The sequence below is a fragment of the Vipera berus genome, assembly GCF_964194415.1.
Source record: "Vipera berus genome assembly, chromosome: 1".
Lineage (NCBI taxonomy): Eukaryota > Metazoa > Chordata > Lepidosauria > Squamata > Viperidae > Vipera > Vipera berus.
This window is the reverse complement of record NC_138202.1, coordinates 350,566,992-350,589,937: the sequence shown is the minus strand read 5'-3', so window position 1 is coordinate 350,589,937 and position 22,946 is coordinate 350,566,992. Positions and strand designations below refer to the sequence as shown.

Sequence of the window (22,946 nt, the reverse complement as noted above, 5' to 3'; positions counted from 1 at the left end):
CTTTTATTCACTCAGAGATGCCACCTAGTTTTAATTGTGCTTTTGTTATTTATTTATTGAAAAAGCTGAGTGGCTTGGTGGGCTAGTGGCGAAGACACTTGCCTCCCAATCAGAAGGATGGGTTCAAAGCTAGGTAGCGGCAGATGTTTCTCTTGGGGCGCAAAGAAAAAAATATCTGCTGCAAACTCTGCATAGGCATCAGGAAGGGTGTCTGGCCTGTAAACACTCAGCTCCACCTAGTTGCCCCAACTATCCCAAATTAAGGGATTACAGGATCATCAAAAGGGAGTTTTTTATTTCTTTAAAAGGCTGGCATGACCGTTTACCTTAAAAATATGCAACTCTGGGTGGCTCACAACAATCACGTAAAACCGAACATTAAAATCAATAAAAGCCAAACACAGGAAAACAAAATTTGGCACCACAACCGGTCTCCATTAATGCAACCAACACCACTATTCTTCAACTTCCCATTTTTATCCATTTCATGGAATTGCTGCCCTTTTTTCTCATTTAAACTGTGACATAATTCTTTTGCTGTCTGGTGTCTTAGAAATCTTTTAAATAAAATAACAGACCACGTTAAAAGAAGAAGGATGGGGATCATGAGGCTGGTGTTATTTCAAATATGGATGTTGCTCGTGTCTGGGGAAAAAGCGAGAACATGGTTTATTCAGATCTCTTTTAAAAAAATGTATACATCCAAGATCAAAATCAGTTTGCCACGGTTTTAAAATGCTGAATTTAGACTGCTTTATTTTGAAAACCTTTGTGATACAAAACAGATTGTCTATGTAGTGTTCCTGCTAAATATTTCATCCTATTCATTTTTTTCCTGCAAAAAACTCAAGATGATCAACGTGGTATTAATCCACTCATTTTTATCTTTACTGTAACTTAGCATATTGATTAAGCTGAAATGGCAACAAAAAAAATCATGGGAATAAGCACAGGGTGGCAACTCTGCTTTTTCAAATTTACCTGCAGAAATTGCTTTAAAATGAATGACCATCTGAAACCATGTCATTCTGCAAAGATCAGACACAACAGACAATACTGTCCTTTGTTTAGCAACAGGTTTATAACAAGTCTTTGTATTTTCCAGATAGAAATGCTGGACACTGTTGCCTTAAACTTACATAGAATTGACAAAGATGTTCAGAGGTGTGATAGAAATTATTGGTATTTCACTGCTGAGAATCTGGAGAAGCTTCGAAATATTATGTGCAGGTAAGTTAAACCTAAGAGAGAGGTGCAAAGACAGCAACATCTGGAAATCTTAGGGCAATGTTTGAAGAATTGAGCCTTGTCATGTGGAATCAGTGCAATACGGCAGCAGGAAATCTTGAGATTACCCAGTAGAACATCTGGGGTGGCTTTGATCCCCTAGAATTTGTTGACTTATGTTTTCCAAGGCTGGTCTGGGCAAATCCAGTTATCTGGGTTAGAATCCAGGGAATGTTCTCTAGGGTGATATTATTGTTCATTGCAGGCCTTGAACATCACATTTTAAAATAAATTATGTAGATCTTAATGGTACCGTACCAAGCAATTTTTAATCTCATTAATTTTAGTGCCTAATTTGGGGAAATAGGGTTGGGGCTTTTCCTATTTTAATTAATGATTGTATTTGCTGCTTGTACTGTGTTTAATTTTGTGAATTCCGTAAAGTCCATTAGGCTTCACGCTGTGGAGCAATCCCATAAAGAAAGTGTCTTCCTGATTCATTTTGGAGCAAATGACATTCTGAGTTCTTTTAATGGCCCAGAAAAGGAGGACCAGCCATATTTTTGTGAGCCACAATGCATTGAAGAAACACTTGTTCTCTTTTTGCTGTTGCAGCTATGTTTGGGAACACTTAGAAGTAGGCTACGTTCAAGGAATGTGTGATCTCCTTGCTCCTCTCATGGTTATACTTGACAAAGGTAAGAAACCCTGTGGTTGCTTTTTCTGGCTTGTGTACCCTGCAGTGATGGCGAACCTTTTAGAGACCGAGTGCCCAAACCACAACCCAAAACCCACTTATTTATCGCAAAGCGCCAGGGCCGCATCAGCATTGTGGTGCCCTCGGGGGGGGGGGGCAGGGAGGCGCCTCTGAGTGCTTCCTCTGGCATGCAAAACCTGGGGGGCACAAAAATGGGCCACTGTGCTACAAGGGGCAAAAACGGCTGCCGCAGCACTGCAAACTGCAAATACAAGACGCTGCACTGTGGAAGAACAGGGCAGGGCTAGTGAGTATCACGCAGGCACTAAACCCACCCCCTTTGCAGCGTGTGTGTGCTCACAGCCCTGTGCGCACATGCATGCGTGTAAAACGCTTCCCCCTCCCTTTTCTTCCAGTCCACCAATCGACAGTGGTTGGTGACCTCTGCTTTTACCACCTCTGTTCGAGTTTGCTATTCGGCCGCTTTGCCTCCTTTGTGCTGGGCAGGGCTCCTGCTCCGGGTAGTGGTGGTGGCGTGATGGACCTGCTGCTGGCGGCGGTGGTGCGCGTGCCAACAGAGAGGGCTCTGAGTGCCACCTCTGGCATGCGTGCCATAGGTTCGCCACCACTGCCTTAGTGCCTATATATACACCCTTATGTTTTTATGTCTGTCCATAATATCATATATACAGACAACCTTCTTGTTTCTCAATACATTGACACATCCAGAAATCACTGGAGGTGTATCCCTGGGCTCAGAAGAACTGTACATTTACAAAAACCAGAGGCAGAAAATGTGGGTCAGCCTCCCCACTTCTAAAAGGAGCCCCAGAAGGACTGAGCATGCTCAGTGGGTACATGATATCGATTACGAGGGAGAAAGAAAGAATGGAATCATGGGTGATGAACATACAATCATAGAGCTAGAAGGGACCTCAGAGGTCTTCTAGCCCAACCCTCTCTCAAGGCAAGAGACCTTATACCATTCCGGACAAATGGTTGTCCAGTCTGTTTTTGAAAACTTCCAGTGATGGAGTTCTCACAACTCGGGGAGGCAAGCTATTCCATTGATTTAATTTTTCTTAAATAATTTAAAATGGGTTGTAAACAGGCTGCCTTAATATTACAATTTGTCTGTAGGCTGTCACACCTCCCTGCCTACTCTAATACAGTTGTTGTTAGTTGTGAAGTCGTGTCTGACCCATCCGACCCCATGGACAACGTTCCTCCAGGCCTTCCTGTCCTCTACCATCTTCTGGAGTCCATTTAAGCTCACGTCTACTGCTTCAGTGACTGCATCCAGCCACCTCATTCTCTGTCGTCCCCTTCTTCTCTTGCCTCAACCTTTCCCAGCATTAGACTCCAGTGAGTCCTTCCTTCTCATTAGGTGGCCAAAGTATTTGAGTTTCAACTTCAGGATCTGGCCTTCTAAAGAGCAGTCAGGGTTGATCTCCTCTAGGACTGACCGGTTTGATCGCCTTGCAGTCCAAGGGACTTGCAGGAGTCTTCTCCAGCACCATAGTTCAAAGGCCTAAAAAGCGGAGACATCACCCTAATACAGTACTAAATAGATAGTCTGAAATCTATCACTAGAGATTTTCCTTGGGGTTCAACTTCTCTCAGGCAGACCCTTCCTGGATCGCTCTCTCTTAAATCCCCCCCTCCCTCTGCAAGTTCATCTGAGAAGAAAGTAGCTTGCGTTGCCGTGCTTTGATTGATTGACTGAGCGTTCTAACATCCATTCATCTGATCAAAGAGAACATTTGTAGCTCAGGGTTGAACTCTGGTGCTCTTGCGGCCATTTCATTACCAAACTAGGTAACATAATCAGTGCTAGTTGAGCAATGAAATGGCTGATCAACCAACCTGAAGCCTTCCGAATCCATTGGCGTTGGCTCCCAGAGATCTTTAAATGATTGCATTTAATTTTGAGTCTGAGCGAAAAGGAAGCTGTGAAACATGGGATGGTCATGCTATTATTGCTTTCCAATTTCAATACAGGTAGTCCTCCACTTACGACTGCAATTGAGCCCAAAATTTCTGTTGCTAAGTGAGACATTTGTTATTTGGGTTTCCCCCCATTTTACAACCTTCCTTGCTGCAGTTGTTAAGTGAATCATTGCAGCCGTTAACTTAGGAACATGGTTGTTAAGTGAACCTGGCTTCCCCATTGACTTTGCTTGTCGGAAGGTCACACATGACCTCAGGACACTGCAACGGTCATAAATGTGAGTCAGTTGCCAATGGTCTAAATTTTGATCACGTGACTGTTGGGAGGCTGCAATGGTCGTAAGTGTAAAAACGGTCATCAGCCACTTTTTTCAGTGCTGTTGTAACTTTGAACGGTCACGAAACAAACTGTTGTAAGTCGAGGACTACCCGTAATAATATTTACTGTCCTGGTTCCTTCCATTGTGATTGGGAGTGTGGTCCTCAGCATGCTACTTCAAGGCTGGCCTGGAATAGTTGCTTTCTTGTGTTGTCAAGGTTGTGGGCGCTGCTTGCGGGTTAAAAGGCAGATAATAAATATTGGTTTGAGGGCAAATGTTCGTTCTCTGAGCTTGTGGGTTGGTTTCCGAACATTTCATTATCTGGCAAGGTAACATCTTCAGCCACGTTTGGGGGAAACCCTCATCGTACACCCGAGCTACAGATATTTGCCATTATTGCAAATATTGGGTTTTTAATGCACCCAGATTGTTGGGGGCAATTAAGCTGACTTTGTAATAATGCCGCTTGGGGGACCCCAAAAGCCCTAATAAGCAGGCATATACATAGAATGAAGGCTATTGCTAAGCACATTGGTTTGTGCTTAAATTGTAAGCCGCCCTGAGTCTTCGGAGAAGGGCGGGATATAAATGGGATTAAAATAATAAAATAAAATAAATAAAAAATAAAATTATAAGAGAGACGTGGTGGCTCAGTGGGTTAGGACGCTGAGCCTGTCGATCAGAAGGTCGGCAGTTTGGCGGGTTGAATCCCGAGTGCCGCGTAACAGAGTGAGCGCCTGTTACTCATCCCAGCTTCTGCCAACCTAGCAGTTCGAAAGCACGTAAAAATGCAAGTAGAAAAATAGGGACCACTACGGTGGGAAGGTAACAGCGTTCCGTGCGCCTTTGGCATCCAGTCATGCTGGCCACATGACCACTGAGACGTCCTCGGACAAGTGCTGGCTCTTCGGCTTTGAAACAGAGATGAGCACCGGCCCCTAGAGTCGGAAATGACTAGCACGCATGTGCGGGGGAACCTTTACCTTTACCTTTAATGCAATTATTGATAATTCATGGACCTAACGCCTACCTTTGCCTGGTTTTAGATGAGCTGGCTTACAGTTGCTTTACTCATCTCATGAAGCGAATGAGCCAAAATTTCCCCAACGGAGGCGCCATGGACACCCACTTTGCAAACATGAGGTCTCTTATCCAGGTGGGTTTTATACCGGTATGTGTATTTGAAACTTTTTTTTTTAACTCTTCTTGTCACCTTTCTGAAGCTTGGAATTTTAGCAAAGCTAAAAGCAATATAAAACTAAGAATAAAACCAAATACATCGCAGGATACTTTGATTATCAGGCATATAGAAGTTATTGTAACTGTAATAAAATGTCTAATCTCAATAATATCTCCCCCACCCAAAAAAAGGACCAGGTCAACAATGAACCAACTGTTCTTCACAATTTACGCCCATTAAAAGGCTTTGGTAAATCACACCTGGATTCTGAGCCACACCTGGCTTGCTTCTTTCTGCTCTAATGGGAAGCAGAATGGACCAGATGTTGCACTTATCTGCTAGAACAGAGCTGTCCAAACTTGGCAACTGGGAATTGAAGTCCACAAGTCTTAAAATTGCCAAGTTTGGAGATCCCTGTTCTAGTAGACATGGTGGGAAGGAATGAAAGGAGATTCCCCGCAAAATTCCTATCGGTCAGGAGTTTATAATTAACTAACCAGAAAACCTTAGAATGGAAAAGGATTTTCTGTTGGTGGTGCTGTGGCTGTGGGTTGATAGTGTTGATGGGAGAGATCTGGTTTATGGGACAGTGGTTTGAGTTCTCCAGATAATGTGTTGCTGGCACAAAACAAGTCACAGCTTGCAAGGCCCGACTAGGAGGGTCCACCCCAAGACAAGCTAATGGGAAAAGGAGCCCAGGAGTTTATTTATTTATGTATTAAATTGATCTGGCTGCTCATCTCAAAATGCAGATAGTCCTCGACTTAGAGCGCTTCATTTAGTGACCGTTCAAAGTTACATTGGCCCTGAAAAAGTGACCGATAACCATTTTTCACATGACTGTTGCAGCATCCCCTGTGATTACATCATCAAAATTCAGAAGCTTGGCAACTGGCTCACATTTATGATGGATTGCGGTGTCACATGATCCCCTTTTGCAACCTTCTGACAAGCAAAGTCATTGGGAAGCCAGATTCACTTAACAGTCGTGTTACCAACTTAACAACCGCAGTGATTCATTTAACAGCTGTGGCAAGAAAAGTCGTATAATGGGACAGAAATCAATTAACCTGTCTCACTTAGCAACAGAAATTTTGGGCTCAATCGTGATCGTACGTCGAGGACTACCTGTACTTAAATCTCAGCAGCTAACAATAGTTAAGAATAGAGGTGGCATACCTCATGCTCTTGCCTCTTCTCTTCTCCTCAACAACAGCCCTGCGAGGAAGGTTAGTCTGAGAGAGAGGGAGGGACTGGTCCATAATCACCCTGCCAGACTTTATGCCCAGAGGAAGACCACAATCCACATTCACCCAGTGTCCAGCCTAACACCTTGACCACTGCGTCTTTAATAATTAACAGCTTTAATGATTAGCACATTTAATTTAGGCCAGGGGTAGGCAACCTTGGCTCTTTTATGACTCTTGTACTTCAACTTCCAGAATTCCTGAGCCAGCCATGCTGAGGAGAATGGGAGAGGTTTCCATTTTGAGTCATGCTGGCTCAGGAATTCTGGGAGTTAAAGTCCACGAGTCATAAAAGAGCCAAGGTTGCCTAGCCCTGATTTAGACCAACTAAAGGCAGACAAGAACTGTTAATCTTCAGCTCATGATCACAATTGGGACCAGAGTTTCTATTGCAAAACAAAGCAATTGTTAAGTGAGTCACACCCGATTTTTATGGCTTTTTTTGCCATGGTTGTTAAGTGAATCACTGCAGTTGTTAAATGAATCACACGGCGATTCATGGTTAAGTGAATCCAGCTTCCATCATTGACTTGTGTTTATAGGAAGCAGGCTGGGAAGGTTGCAAATGGAGATCACACGACTCCGGAACGGTGCAACCAATCATAATCATAATCATAATAGTAAAGTTGGAAGGGACCTTGGAGGTCATCTAGTCCAACCCCCTGCTCAGGCTGGAAACCCTATACCATTTCAGACAAATGGCTGTCCAGTCTCTTCTTAAAAACTTCCAGTGTTGGAGCATTCACAGCTTCTGGTGGCAGATTGTTCCACTGGTTAATTGTTCTAACTGTCAGGAAGTTTCTCCTTAGTTCTAGGTTGCTTCTCTCCTTGACTAGTTTCCATCCGTTGCTTCTTGTCCTGTCTTTGGGCGCTTTGGGGAATAGCTTGACTCCCTCTTCTTTGTGGCAGCCCCTGAGATGCTGGAACACTGCTATCATGTCTCCCCTTGTCCTTCTCTTCATTAAACTAGACATACCCAATTCCAGCAGCCATTCCTTATAGGTTTTAGCCTCCAGTCCCCTAATCATCTATTGCTCTTTTCTATGCTCTTTCTAGAGTCTCAACATCTTTTTTACATCATGGTGACCAAAGCTGGATGCAGTATTCCAGGTGTGGCCTTACCAAGGCATTGTAAAGTGGTATTAGTACTTCACTTGATCTTGATTCTATCTCTGTTAATGCAGCCTAGCACTGTGTTGGCTTTTTTGGCAGCTGCAGCACACTGCTGGCTCATATCTAAGTGATTGTCCACTAGGACTCCGAGATCCCTCTCACAGTTACTACTATTGAGCAAGGTACCCCCTATACTATACCTGTACATTTGCTTTTTCTTGCCTAAATGTAGAACCTTACTTTTTTCACCATTGAATTTCATTTTGTTAGATAGCGCCCAGTGTTCAATCATAAATACAAGCCAGTTGCCAAAGGCCTGAATTTTGGTCACGTGAGCTTGGGGATGCTGTGGCTGTTATAAATGTGAAAACTAGGCCTAGGTAGCTTTTTTTTCAGTGCCGTTTTAACTTTCAACAGTCACGAAACGAACGGTTATAAGTCGAGGACTGCCGGTACTAGTTTTCTGATTACCATTGAAGCATTTCCATCTCTTCCTCCTTAATCAGAATTCTTGCAGAAGAGGGGAAAAAAGAAGAAGAAGGGGCAATATGGGAGAAGAAAGATGACTGAAGGAACGATAGCCTCTGGATTCTTCATAATATTATATTTGATGTGATTGCACCCCAAATAATGTGTTTATATGTAACTCACTGTGCATACATCTTTTATTTTTTTTCTGTCTCTGTGTGTGTGTGTGTTCTTTTACACAAAAAAGATTTTAGATTCTGAGCTCTTTGAATTGATGCACCAGAACGGAGATTATACACATTTCTACTTCTGCTACCGGTGGTTCCTGTTAGATTTTAAAAGAGGTAAGGATTTTTTTGTTTTCCAGGGTGTTGGCTAGAAATTTCCGCCAGGCTGGCTGGTGAATTCTGGGAGCTGAAGCCCCAAAATCTTAAAAGTTGCCAAGTTTGGAGATTCCCTGCTCTGTCGGGAGAAATAATAATAATAATAATAATAATAATAATAATAATAATAATAATAATAATAATAATAATAATAATAATAATAATAATAATAATAATAATAATAATAATAATAATAATGATGTTGAAAGGGATCTCGGAGGTCATCTAGTCCAATCCCCTGCTCAGGCAGGAAACCCTATACCATATTTGTCCATATTGACTGTGATGCGCCGAAGTAATTCCATGCTCTTTGTAATGTCTGTTCCATTCAGAATTGTTGTACGAGGATGTCTTTACTGTGTGGGAAGTGATCTGGGCAGCAAAGCACATCTCTTCCGAACACTTTGTCCTTTTCATTGCCTTAGCACTGGTGGAGTCTTATCGAGAGATTATCCGTGACAACAACATGGACTTCACTGATATCATCAAGTTTTTTAATGGTAAGGAATTAAGAACTGAACAAGATTGTGTTCATTTTTTTTTATTTGCGAGGAGGCAATCTCCCCATTCACAGGTAGTCCTCAACTTACAACCGTTCATCTAGTCACCATTCAAACGGCATTGCAAAAAATCGACTTATGACCGATTTTAACCCTGATGTCCATGGCATCATTCCCACAGTCAAATGATCAAAATTTGAGTGCTTCGCAACTGGCATGTATTTATGACAGTTGCAGTGTCCCAGGATCATGTCATCACCATTTCTTCCAACACAGGGGTCCCCAAACTGTGGACCACGGCCCTAGTGGGCTGTGATCTGCTGGCAGGCTGGCCAGTGAGTGCATGTGTGCATGCATCATGCACATCCCCTCACGTGTGCTAGCACTGTGGCCACAGGGTGCAAAAACAGGATGCCGTGCCACGGGGTGCAAAAATGGGCCACTGCCATGCTGCAAGGCACAAAAATGGACGCCACCATGCCACGGGGTGCAGAAGCAAGGTACTGTGCCACACAATAACAGGGCACGGCTAGTGAATTTTACATGGGTGCTAGCCCCGCCCCATTTCTCGCGCACATGTGTTTGCGGCCCTGTGCATACATACACATGTTAAATGCTTCCCCCTCGCTTTTCCTCTGGTCCTCCAACCGACAAAGGTTGGTGACCTCTGTTCCAACAAGCAAAGTCAGTGGGAGAAGCCAGATTCGCTTAACGACTGCATGATCCACTTACTAACTGGCATTTATGCTGAAATGTAGGAGATAGAAGGAACAATGACAGATAGCAATAGCAATAGCACTTGGATTTATATACCGTTTCCCAGTGCTTTACAGCCCTCTCTAAGCAGTTTAAGAGTCAGCATATTGTCCCCAACAGTCTGGGTCCTCATTTTAGCGACCTCAGAAAGTTGGAAGGCTGAGTAAACCTTGAGCCGGTGAGAATCAAACCGCCAATGCTGGCAGCCGGCAGTCAGCACTCAACAGAAGTAGCCTGTAGTACTGCACTCTAACCACTGCACCACCAGGGCTCAATTTACGACCACAATTGGCCCAGAGGTTCCATTGCTAAGCAAGGCGGTTGTTGAGTAGCACTTGATTTTATGCATTTTTTTTGCCTGCTTGTATGCAAATCACTGCAGTTAAATGAATCAGGCCTTGGTTGAGCAAATCCAGCTTCCCTCATTGTTCAAAATTGGCTGAAAAGGTTGCAAATGAAGATCACATGATTCTGGGACTCCCCAACCATCAAAAGCATATGCTGGTTGTCAAAGCGTCCAAATTTTGATCACATGACCATAGGGATGCTGCAACTGTTGTAAGTGTGAGGACCAATCATAAGTCACTTTTTTCAATGCTGTCATAACTTTGAGTGGTTGCTAAACAAATGGTCGTAAGTATTTGATTTTCAGTTGACTCTTACATCACACTGAGAAAGCTTACCAATTTTAGCCCATTCTAACTGGCTGGCATAGACTCCATTGACAAAGACTTTACCATAAAAATGGCCTGCTAAGTCTCTTTCACTGAAAATTCCCCCCCTAAATCTTGCCTCTTGGTACTGTCCATGCTGGGAAAGATGGAGGGCAAGAGAAGAAGGGGACGACAGAGAACGAGGTGGCTGGATGGAGTCACTGAAGCAGTAGGCGTGAGCCTAAATGGACTCCAGAAGATGGTAGAGGACAGGAAGGCCTGGAGGAACGTTGTCCATGGGGTCGCGATGGGTCGGACACGACTTAGCAGCTAACAACAACAAATCTTGCCTTCAGAAATTGCACACCTAGAAAATCAGTATGCCAGGACAAGGTTTCTAATCTGACATTCTCATGAATATGCTAGTTTTCTGAATGCAGGGTTTGGAGGAGTTCATATATAACTATATTGCTCCTTTACCAGTCTTTGAACTCGTCAGCCATTGCAACGTCCCACCGTCATATAATCAGCATTTGCACGCTTCACAGCCAGCTTCGGACAAGCAAAGTCACTGGAGAAGCTGGCAGAAAGTTACAAGCTGTGGTCATGCTGCCTTGGTTAACAACCCACAGTGATTTGCTTAACAACTGCAGTGGAACTGATGTGGGTCATAAGTACAAGGACCGGTTGTAAGTCACTTTTTTCAGCACCAATGTAACATTGATTTGTTGCTAAACAAATCACTGTATGTTGAGGACTAATTGTATATAAATACTATGGTTGTGTAGGAGCATTCCTTGCTGCTTCCTCACCTTGCAAAGTTCAGCTTGGTGGGAATTTTCATATTCCTATCCTATTCCTTATTTGCAAACAGCTGACAGAAGCTTCTGGATAAGAACCTGCTTCAATTCAATTTTCAATTCAGAATAAAACTGGAAGGGACCTTGAAGGTCTTCTAGTACAACCCCCTGCTCAAGCAGGAGACCCTATGCCATTTTAGACAAATGACTGTCTAGTCTCTTCTTACAAGCCTCTAATGATGCACCCACAATTTCTGAAGGCAAGTTGTTCCACTGGTTAATTGTTCTCCCTGTTAGGAAGTTTCTCCTTAATTCCAGGTTGCTTCTCTCTTTGGTTAATTTCCATCCATTGTTTCTTGTCCTGCCTTCTGGTGGTTTGGGAAATAAGTTGACCCCCACTCTTCTTTGTGGCAGCCCCTCAAATACTGAAAAACTGCTATCATGTCACCTCTAGTCCTTCTTTTCTGTAGACTAGCCAAGCTCAAATCCTGCAACCATTCTTCCTATGTTTTAGTCTCCAGGCGTTTAATCATTTTAGTTGCTCTTCTTTGCATTTTTTCCAAAGTCTCAACATCTTTTTTTGCAATGTGCTGACCAAAACGGGATGCAGTATTCCAGGTGTGGCCTTACTAAGGCTTTATAAAGCGGTACTAATACTTTGCGTGATTTTGATTCTATGCCTCTGTTTATACAACCAAGGATTGTATTAGTTTTTCTGGCTGCTGCCGCACACGGCTGACTCATGTTTAGCCCCCTTCATGATCTCAGCCCCCTTCATGATCTGACAAAAATGAGGTAGCTGTGGACAGTGGCTGAGATTGGTTCAATTTCTGCCTCTTATTAAAATGTAGGCGCATTTTCTAATCTTTTCTCCAATGCTTATTGTGTGCAGAGATGGCTGAACATCACAATGCCCAAGAGATTCTGAAGATAGCCAGAGATTTGGTCTGCAAGGTCCAGACATTGATTGAGAATAAATGAAGGCTGGAGCTGCTGAGGGAATGCAAAGTTAGCATTGCTGCAAAAAGCTTTCAAAGGGGGGGGGGAGGGAGGGGATTTTCCTGCACTTGTCACTTCAAACCATGTTGTAACAGCATCTTCCATGTAATGAAGTAAACATTCAAGAGATTTCTAAGCCTTTAAAAAGCAAGAAAAAAACACCACAAAGCTGAGTATTGAGTGTGCACAAATGAGTCCTCATTCTTGGACTCTTATTTCAGGGCCAAAAATCATTCTTGTGTGTTTTTATTCTCCCATTTGTTCCAATTCTGTCGTGTTCGGAATTGCCTCTTGTCCTGGGGTTGGTAAGCAAGTGTGTAAAGCAAAAAGAAGAGTTCTTCCAAATTTTACCATTGCTATAATTTTGCAAAAGGTTTTGTCTAGGTTTCCAAAGGAACTTCCCCAACTGACTATAGGCAGGATATCCTGTAGATTTGCCCGGGATTATATCGGAGTAATGAATCCCCGTTCTCGTATCAACCTAATGGCTCACAGGTTACACAGCCATGAAAGAACTTGGCAAATTGAGATTTCATGCTGCTTGTGTATTTGGTCAGTCATTCCAAAGCTGAGTTCCAGCAGTGACTGATCAAAAAGTGGGAAACAGGGAAATACTCTTGTATGTTTCTGCACAATCTTGAGGGCTAGAGTCTTGATCTTTAAAAAAAAACGCTAGGAATCCAAAGGAAGGCTGAATTAGCTAGATTTGAGAGACCGGTTGCTCTATAGTGCCCATTGGAGGATTGTCCGTTTTTCATTTTGCTTTATGAGTTTGTCTGTCCCCATGAAATTTTTTTATGCATCTAGCATGCCTTATTTGTCCACTCCTTTTTGCCTTTACTGATTCTGTATCTGTGGCTACACCCCCAACGGCTTCCAAGCTGGAGCGACAGCCACGGAAAGGGGAGTTTGACATAGCCCCAAAGTGCCAACAACCTTTGTCCAGTGTAACCTTTTTGTTGTTTCTTTGCTTGGAATGCAAAAACAAGTATTTTTTGGTGGCGGTGGTGACATGCACGCACGCACGCAGTCCCTTGGCCCTGCTCGTTTTATTTTTGTGTGTGTGTGTGTGTGTGTGTGTGTGTGTGCGCGAAGTGTTTGACCCCGTGCATGGTTCTGCTGGACAGTTTCATGGCAGAGGAAAATGCTTACTTCCTTTGTGCACATTTTCTTTGGATAGCAAAGTGGAGTCTTAACCCCCTCCCAACCACCCTTATTATTGAGGGAATCAATGTTTTAAACAAGGAAAACTGCACTACTTTTTTGGAGAATGTATCATATGGTACTTTACTATATAAAGACAAAAACAACAACAAAAAAAACACCTCACAGCCAAACAAAAATAATTTAACTGTGCAAACTTTGTTGTACTGTTTATTATAATGTTCTGCATAATGGTATTTTATGAATATTGTGTATCGCCTTATTTATTTTTGTCCAGAGCAAAATATTTTCTTTATTGCTCAAGAATTTATCTCAAGTGCAAATATATGTATAAAGAAGAAAAATACATATTGTCAAACCTTTTTTTAATGGCTACGCAGTGCTCTTTGCCTCCTGTTTGATTCAGAAATAAAACAACCAGCAGAGTGACAGGTTCATCAGAGCTAGCACGATCCTCCCAGTCATAAATCAGTACCTCCAGAAAAACAGGTCAACAGGTCAAGGGCCAAATATTTCTCTAATATTCAGTACGAATCCAGATCAGCAAAAGATCCAGGTTTCTGTATTTTACAGAACATAACAGTCTCTCTTGTACCAGGTTGGATCCTGGTTCACCCAGCTGCCCAGAAATTTAAGGAAACGTTATCCAGATGTCTCCAAGTTTTTCCCCCCTTTTTTTTGTATTTACTTTTTCTACCCTTAAAAAAAAACCTTAATAAAAGAAGCTGCTTTCTCATAGATGTAATTGTATATTCCAAGATCTAAAGATGCTGAGATACATTTAAGAAATTTCTAAGTCTTTAACAAACAAGAAAAGAGAGGGCTACATTTTTGAGTGTGCACACACGATCCTGGAATCATTCTGGATTCTATTTTAGGGTCAGAAATCGCCCTTGTGTGTTTGTAGCGAGATAAATGGAGACAGTTTGGTGTGGTGGTTAAGGCAGCGGTGTTTCTGGACCTTAGCAAATTTAAGTTGCCTGGACTAACTCCCTGAATTCCCCAGCCAGCCATGATGGCTGAGGAATTCTGGGAGCTGAAGTCCACACATCATAAACTTGCCAAAGATGAGAGCTTTTAGCTTAAGGAGCTGGCTTAGAAACCAGGAGACTCTGATTTCTAGGCCTGCCTTGGGCGTGAAAGCCATTTGGATGACTTTGGGGCCAGTCACTCCCTCTCAGCCCAACCCATCTCACAGAGTGAATAACAAATTAGCGGAGTTGGAAGGGACCTTGGAGGTCTTCTAGTCTAGTCCAACCCCCCCCGCTCTAGGAGGAGACCCTATACAATTCCGGACATTTGGCTGTCCAAGTCTCTTCTTTAAAAAAACCTCCCATGTTGGAGCATCAACAACTTTTGGAGGCAAGAAGTGGTGGTTGGGGGAACACAGGAAGCAGAAGAATTAAGTATGCCTGCAGGCTTGAATCATAATAAAGGAGGCAGGAGAAAAATACAGTGCTATGGGGGCAGTTTCCCCCCCAATCCAGATGCAGAACAAATGCAAAGCACAAACCATGATCGGTGGTCTGCTCATTTCATGTTAGGCTTGAGACAAATCACATTTGCCAATTATCCACACACACATACACGTAGATCACATCCTCAATCAGCAAACTCAAATGTTGAACCTCCACTCTCCACATAGGCATAGCCTAAGATTGACACTAGTATCTCTCTGCCCCCAAAGGCTAATCTGTCCAATGAGGGTAGTGTGCTGGAAGGCTGAGATGAGGAGGGAGGGAAATCAGAACAGGTTTTCTGGAGATCAGGCACAGATCAGTAACTCAACTGTTGGCTGAGAAAAGGAGTCAGTTGTAAAATCCTATTGTTATCTCAATGCAGGCCAGTCCCGCTAAATGTCAGCAGTAGATGGCAGACTATTCTCTTGCAAGCACAATAATTGGGTTTGGGGGGTTGGGTGGGGATTTCTTAAATCAGTTTCAACCAGCCATGCTCTCTTTTAAGGCAAACGTTATTTCTGAACACTCCACTTTTCCAGCCCATTGGTATAGCCAGGAAGCATCAACCCATGTATTTGGCATTGCCAAATTGGGCTGTTTGTGCCCCAAGATTCTTAAAACATAGGAGAATCCTGGGATTTGTAGTCGCAACAGAGCCAGAGTGTTGGGATAAGGATAGAAAGGCCTTTCTTAAGAAAGAACTGTACAGCTTTGCCAGCATCCAAAAGCTGGTGCAGTCTATCCCTGGATGTGGCTGCTGTTTGTAGTCTTCCATTTAAAAGTTTCCTAGGACACCCCAAAATGTCCAACTAGACAGGAAATCAAATGAGAGATATTTAAATAGGATAAGAGAATCCTTGTTTAGCGACCACAATTGTGGCTTGCGATTATGTGAAGCACTCACAAAGTGAAACCATGACTGTGCTTTCCTCTGTTCACAGGCCTATGAAGGTCATGAATACGATTGGCGAGTTACTTTTTCATCTCTGTGGGAACGGTGAACGGTCATTAAAAGAGGCAGTCACTAAGCAGACTACCTGTTAGAATTCCATGCATTTGTCATAAGTGTCATTCAGATCCTAGCTCCTAGGAATACTTTCCCCAAAAACATTTTCTAACATGGACTATTAGACAAAGTTTCACTGCCTGGCAACCTCCTAGTTAAGTAAGAGAAAAAACGAGTTGCAATACTCTTCTGTCATAATTCTGTCATCCATTCTAAACACGCTTAAAATTGGAAAGCAAAATTTTAAAAAACCCACTTAGGATATAGCAATGAATTCCACTAGAAATTCTTGATACTGGGGCCCGTGACAGTATAGCACCTAAAAGGCCGAATGATTTGAGATCAACTGTTCTGCTTGATTTATTCTTGGCAGGTTGTTAAGGTACAAGTCAACATGAAAACAGACCCAAAACACAAGCAAACCAATTGGAACCCTTTAGGCTGGGTTCATACAACAGCTGCAACCAATTACTGAATGAACCCCTCTGGATTTGCAAGCTACATTTGGGGTGGGGGGGGGGCAAACCACACCCTCCTAAACCACAATTGAAGCATGTGGAATAAATGCAATTGCTCCATCTTTCAACAAGATTGTTGTGTGAATGCTTCTGTTAGGGAGTTGTCTTACCAACTGAATTTAAATACACACGTTGGGCACCTTTAACATTTTTTTTAAAAAAAATCCAGAATGAATCCAATGCTCAGCACGGGTTTATGGCAAGAGATGGCTGGTTCATCTCCAAAGATGGGGAATTAAATTTTTACCCATCTCAAAACATGTAAAATAGTTTTTTGTGATCCTTAACCAGATCTCTACCTAGTCCGTGTTACTTTTGCCATGGCAATACAATTCTAGAAAGTCCAAAGGGATGTGGTTTGGGATAGGCTTAGTGGCAAGAGGATTGGTTGCAATATGTGGTCTCTGTCTGTTAGCGCTTGGTGGCTTTCACTTTATTAGAAAGAATTCTACCTGAAATATCAAAGAATTAACATCTGCATAATACTGGCTAACTGGGCAAGTTAAGCATGAAAATAGGGTTTCTCTCCTTTTTTTCTACCAAAAACAGCCAATTCAGAGCAATTTCTCTCCTAGGCAAACTTTCATGGAGCATGTGCACTTAACAGCCTCCTCTCAGTTGCTTGTTTATACTACGGCATCATTTAATCAGCTTACTGAATTAACCAAATCACTTTGCTCCACCCAAGTGTACTTCAGTTCTGGTGCAACCCAGAACTGCCAAGGAGCTAACAGTCTTTTGCTTGATAAAATCCAGCAGTGTGCATGCTTGCACGCTTCTCTGAACATTTCACTTCCTTCAACATCTAACTAGAAATAAAATTTGCAATTTTAAAATAAACCTAATGCCTATCCTTAAGTCACTTCAAGATTTGGAGGGTCCAACATTTTATTACCATCACACAAACCTACCGTGTTGGCTTCCCACTTTGAACCGCTTAAAAGATGGAATAAAACATACGAGCAAGGAGCCAAGGATGAATTGTGCATTTCAACAGAATTACAAATTGTTCCCTGCTTCTCAGATCACCAGGACCCATTGTTTTGAGTTTCCATTTCTACCTGCCCAGGCCACAGGTTGGATCCAAGTCATGCAGGAACCTATCATTAGATGTCCAAAGAACCAAATCACATCCCAAATCAGGCATAAAAGAAGAAAATGATTTTTTAAAAATATCAATTAGGTTTGAGCATTACAATAACCACAAAAATCCACGGGTGTGCAACCTTGTTGTTGTTGGTTTTTTTACCTTTTTATTAGACAGAGGGTTTCCTTAAAATGCCATAACAAGTCACAGTGATTATGGATGATTTTACTAAAATGTAAATATAGTGGGGACTTGGGAAGGAGTAATGTGTTTTGCCTTTTTTTTTAAAATACCCTGGTCCACAAAACCATCTTATCATTTCAAGATGCTTTTAAAAAAAAGGATGCTAATATCTCTTGCCTCCTTTCAAAGCAGGAGTTTTGTTGATGTCTGCCCATTAATCCTGGAAACAAAAGGAACTGTCCATCAATGATGTTCACAAGAGAACCATACTTTTATATATATATATATATATATATATATATATATATATATATATATATATATATATGTAGCTATACGCGTGTATGTGTGTGTGCGTGTATGTATGTATGTATGTATGTATGTATGTATGTATATATATATATATATATATATATATATATATATATATATATATATATATATATATATATATATTCTATTATTTCTTTCTTTTTCCTCTATGCAAAGTCTTAATAAAAGAGATCAGCCATTTAAAAAAGGAACTACAAAGAAGCAACACATCAAATAATAATAATAATAAAGAAAAAAAAAGGTTGTGGTGGTTGTGGTTGAAAGGAAAAGTCAAAGTCTTAAGAACTTTATTACAGTCTTATTTCACTGATTACATGTCAAAAGAAAAAAAAATCACCGTGAAGGACAGTTTATTGATTTATTTTTCTCTGATTATGGGAAATTCAAGTGCAGAAGCAGCCCTTATGGGTTTTTCTATTCCCCCCCCATGCCCTCCCTCCCATGACCGAGTTTCTCGAGAGAAATCAAAACAAAAAACGGGGGAAGGGGCAGGTGGAAGGAGGAAAGGTTATCTCTGCCTGTTCCCCAGCCTCTCTCTTGCGCCATCCTCTCGCGGAGGGCCAGTGTGTCCAACCTTCTCACTCCTAACATCTCTGCCACGGGGCACAGTTGGAATGTATGGAGTTTTATCCAGTTGTTTTGCAGCTGATTCTACGCCAGCTTCAAGGTGCTTACGGGAAAAGGGGGCATGGTAACCATGGTGACTGGGTTCAAGACCGTTTGGCCCACCAACTGTTGGTGGTGGACCACTTGAGTTCCAACGCCGGGCTTCGCCATGACCGCTGGCTGGCCGAGGCTGGCAGTTCCATTCACTTGCTGGTGAGAGATGGCGTGCGCAATGTGGCCCACCACGGGCTGGCTGACGGCCACGGGCTGTGGGTACAGGGGGAGCTGCTGCCCTAGGTGGGTTACGTGGTTGAGGGTGGCCGGGTGCACAGTGATGTGGCCGATGGGCTGAGCCGTGGTCGTCAGCTGGACTGGGCTGGAGGTGGACGAGGGTGCGAGGTGGGCAATGTGCTTGGGCTGGGGGCCCGGGAGAACATGGTTAACAGTCTGAATGACGGAGGCGTGAGTAGTGGCCGTATGGGCGATAACAGTCGATTGCACGGTGGAGGCCGCCACGAGGTGAGTCTGTGCAGGGACAATTGCCTGGGGCTGGACCAGGGCTTGGGGCTGGAGGGGGGGTGGGGCATGCTTCTGGGCCAGCGGCAGAACCGAAGGGCGCTGGGCAGCAGCGATGGGGGCCACCGCTTTCAAGAGCTCAGGATGCTGGCGATGCACAAGCTTCGGCAACGAATTCACAGGGCTGTTGTCTTCCATGTCCTCATCCATATTGTCTTCTCCTTCTGCGGGGAGATAAATAAAGGCAGATGTAAAATTCTGGCTGAGGGAAAGAGGTGGGAACCCACAGGAGGCCAAAACAGGTCATCCAAACGCTGAAATCACTAGTTCTTACACCACATGTTGTAAACTGCACAGAGTCACTTAGGTGCGATAGAAGGGTAGAAATTTAATAGATGACAGAGATAGATATAAATGATAGATAGATAAGATAGATATAGATGTAGAAAGATGATATGAGATCATAGAAACAGATATAGATATACATACATACATATACATTATATATACATATACATTATACACACACACACACACACACACACACACACACACGTGTGTGTGTGCATATTTGTGTGTGTGTATATCTAGGTAGGTAGGTAGGTAGGTAGGTAGATAGGTAGATAGGATATAGATGTACATAGCTAGAGAGAGAGAGAAAGAAACAAGAGATTTTAAAAATTTCAGGCTCAACCTTCTCAGCCTCTGCCTTTCCACCCCCTTGATTTCATACATGGAGAAAAGAAGCATATCAGAGGAAAATGTTTTTAACCCAACCTTTTTATTTATTTTTTCTTTACAGGACTTCTATGGCCGCCTAGCTCATATAGTGCTTTTAGGTAGCTTACCACACTCTGTAAAAATACAGCTAAAAATGAAAGTCCTCTCCACACACCTCCAGGAACTAGACCAAATAGCCTCTCAACTCAACTCCCATCCTAAGGTTGGGGGAAGAGGCCTTCCCAGTCTTCTGCTACTTTGATCTCAAGGGAGAGAGGCTGTTCCAAAAGGCTGGGGCAGCCAATCAACCAAGGTCCCATCTGGGAGCAACATTTAAAGGAGGGACCTGAAGAATGCTCACCCTATGTGAGGATGGGCAGATACCTTCAAGGAGAGGAAGTCCTGCAAATAACCTGTAAAATATATAGGTTGGAATGAGGGGGGGCCCCGGCGCTCTCTGAGCTTGATAAGTTTTCTTGCAGACGTTTCATTACCCAAACTAGGTAACATTGTCAATGCTGGATCCTGGCTTGTACCATGTAAAACTTTAAAGATGGCTAGACAATCTGTGCCCTATTTCCTTACCAGATTCCTCAACGCTTTCCACAATGGCACAGCTTCTAACGTACTTGGTAAGTTCTTAAAAATTCAGGGAGCTACTCAAGAGATGGATCTGCCTTGAAAGTAGCCCATGTTGAACTGTATAGCACAGTTAAACATCAAGCGCTGACTGCAGGTGACATTTTGTATTATATCATAACATATTTTATGACATACGCCAAATTTCAATTCCATGGGAGTCCTGGGTCCTGGATTTTGAAACATTCTGTAAATCAGTACCTTCATTCAAAAACATTTTGCCCTAAGATGGACCGTTTTGCTCAGTTCAAGGTTACAGAGTTTTGGCAGTATAGAGATAACCAGCACTTTAAGTTACAACTGCAAACAAACCTGAGAGCCAGTGCAGCTCATACAGTAGTAGTGTTACTTAGATGAGTAAAAGAGCATCTCTTTCTATTTATTTATGTAAGTTTTATTTATTAAACTTACATGCCGCTCATCCCACCACTGAAGTGACTTTTCCAGTGCGTGAAGTTTTATTTGCGGTGCACATATTCTTTCTTTCTTTCTTTCTTTCTTTCTTTCTTTCTTTCTTTCTTTTTCTTTCTTTCTTTCTTTCTTTCTTTTTCTTTTTCTTTCTTTCTTTTCTTCCTTTCCTTCTTTTTTTTTCTCTCTTTCCTTCTTTCCTTCCTTCCTTCTATCCATCCATGGAGATTCTCAGCCACCCAGGTCATGGTTGTCCCCAAGGTGCTTTTTCAAAAGGCAACTGGACTTTGTTTTTCCTTGAAGACATTTCGCTTCTCATCCCAGAAGCTTCTTCAATTCTGATTGAAGAACTGATGTATTCGAGGGAAAACAAAGTCCAGTTGCCTTTTGAAAAAGCACCTTGGGGATTTCTTTCCTTCCTTCCTTCCTTCCTTCCTTCCTTCCTTCCTTCCTTCCTTCCTTCCCCTCCCCTTCCCTTCCTTTTATATTTTATTTATTTTTAATGTTTATCTTGTCACGAAATGGAATCTGGCCGTGAAATGGCACCAAAACATCCCAGCGTACCTGAAGCAGTTGAAGTGGACGCCTGATCATCTTCTGGTTGAACTGTCTGGCGGATTATCCGGTCAATTTCCAAGATATCCATCCACTGACTCAATTCATTCTTCAGGTCTGCCAAACGTTGCTGCGTGGCGATTTTTTCCCTTGCCAGCCGCTCCATCTCATGCTCATATTCTTTCTCTTTGCGTTTCAAGGTCTACACAAAGCAAGGCAAAATGTGAAATCAAAAGAAAGCGGTTCCAAAGTGAGAAGCGGGGGGGGGGGAGGAAAGGGGCCTTTTTTTTCCCCCTCCTTGGGCAAATGAAGCATTCCACACAAACAAGAGCTCTGGCAGAGAAGAAAATCCCATCTGATGAACTTTGCTCGCTAGCAAATTACAGGAAATCCTCACTTTCTTGGCACACCCAGATAAGGAACAGCTGAGCTACAAAAATTTCTTGTATGACTCTCGCAAGAATTTAAGCCATTCAACCAAGGCCCGGGTTTTTCATGGACCTTTTGAAACTAGAGTGTTTTAGAAGAAGCAGCTCAAAAGGAATACGGAATGCCTCTTCTGAGAGGTTGCAACTTCCAACGTGCTTTCTCCAGCACGGGCCACTCCTAATGTTTATGATTTCATCTCCCATCAGCCTCCGCAAGTAGGATCAATGGCTCACAGAGGACAAAAAAAAAAAACAATTTAAGGACCCAGGATTGGGAAATTGATTTAAGAAGTGGCATCTACCCTGTGTTGCATATGGGAATGCCTCTTTTATATTCTTCTTGCAACAACTAAGTACGCAGAGAAGAGTGAAATAGTGTTGTTTTCTCCTTCTCTTAAGCAATGACGGTGACCAGCAACAAATCAATCAAGATTACTTAAGACAGGCCTTGATCTCCATGCCAAGCTAAGTGTTCTGTTAGCACAGGGGTCGGCAACCTCGGCTCTTTTATGACTCGTGGACTACAACTCCCAGAATTCCTGAGCCAGCATAGCTGGCTCAGGAATTCTGGGAGTTGAAGTCCACGAGTCATAAAAGAGCCGAGGTTGCCGACCCCTGTGTTAGCAGATAGAACTACAAGTAGTCCTGAACTTACAACAGTTCACATAGTGAGCGTTCAAAGTTACAACGGGGCTGAAAAAAGTGACTTTTTTCGCACTTATAACCACTGCAGCATCCCCATGGTCAAAATTCAGACGCTTGGCAACCGACTCGTAGTTACGACAGATGTAGTGTCCCAAGGTCATGTGATCACCTTTTGCGACCTTCTGACAAGCAAAGTTAATGGGGAAGCCAGATTCACTTAAACAATGGTATTGCTAACTTAACTACTGCAGTGATTCACTTAACAACAGTTGCAAGAAAGGTCGTAAAACAGGGCAAAATGCACTTAACTGTCTCGCTTAGCAACAAAAACTTTGGGCTCAATTGTGGTCGTAAGTCGAGGACTACTTGTATACAAATCCAGAGA

General features: G+C 42.7%; 2 protein-coding genes across 8 annotated transcripts in view; one reads left to right on the top strand and one right to left on the bottom strand.

Annotated features, from left to right (window-relative positions):
• SGSM2 (small G protein signaling modulator 2) overlaps positions 1 to 12,324 on the top strand; it is a 135,320-nt gene extending 122,996 nt beyond the window's left edge. For 6 of the 7 annotated variants that reach the window (XM_081346576.1, XM_081346573.1, XM_081346575.1 and 3 more), the window contains 6 exons: positions 1,106 to 1,230; positions 1,843 to 1,925; positions 5,241 to 5,350; positions 8,450 to 8,546; positions 8,918 to 9,085; positions 12,187 to 12,324. In XM_081346576.1, the coding sequence (XP_081202702.1) occupies positions 1,106 to 1,230; positions 1,843 to 1,925; positions 5,241 to 5,350; positions 8,450 to 8,546; positions 8,918 to 9,085; positions 12,187 to 12,275 (672 nt within the window). In that variant the 3' untranslated portion in view covers positions 12,276 to 12,324. The remainder of the gene's footprint in view (positions 1 to 1,105; positions 1,231 to 1,842; positions 1,926 to 5,240; positions 5,351 to 8,449; positions 8,547 to 8,917; positions 9,086 to 12,186) is intronic. The other variant, XM_081346574.1, reaches the window with a different exon arrangement.
• A 5,993-nt stretch (positions 12,325 to 18,317) lies between these two features.
• The window catches only part of MNT (MAX network transcriptional repressor), a 73,988-nt gene continuing 69,359 nt past the window's right edge, over positions 18,318 to 22,946 (bottom strand). The window contains exons 5-6 of the mRNA XM_081346587.1: positions 21,498 to 21,690; positions 18,318 to 19,390 (exon numbers count right to left, since the gene is read on the bottom strand). Coding sequence (XP_081202713.1) covers positions 18,696 to 19,390; positions 21,498 to 21,690 — 888 coding nt within the window. The 3' untranslated portion in view covers positions 18,318 to 18,695. The remainder of the gene's footprint in view (positions 19,391 to 21,497; positions 21,691 to 22,946) is intronic.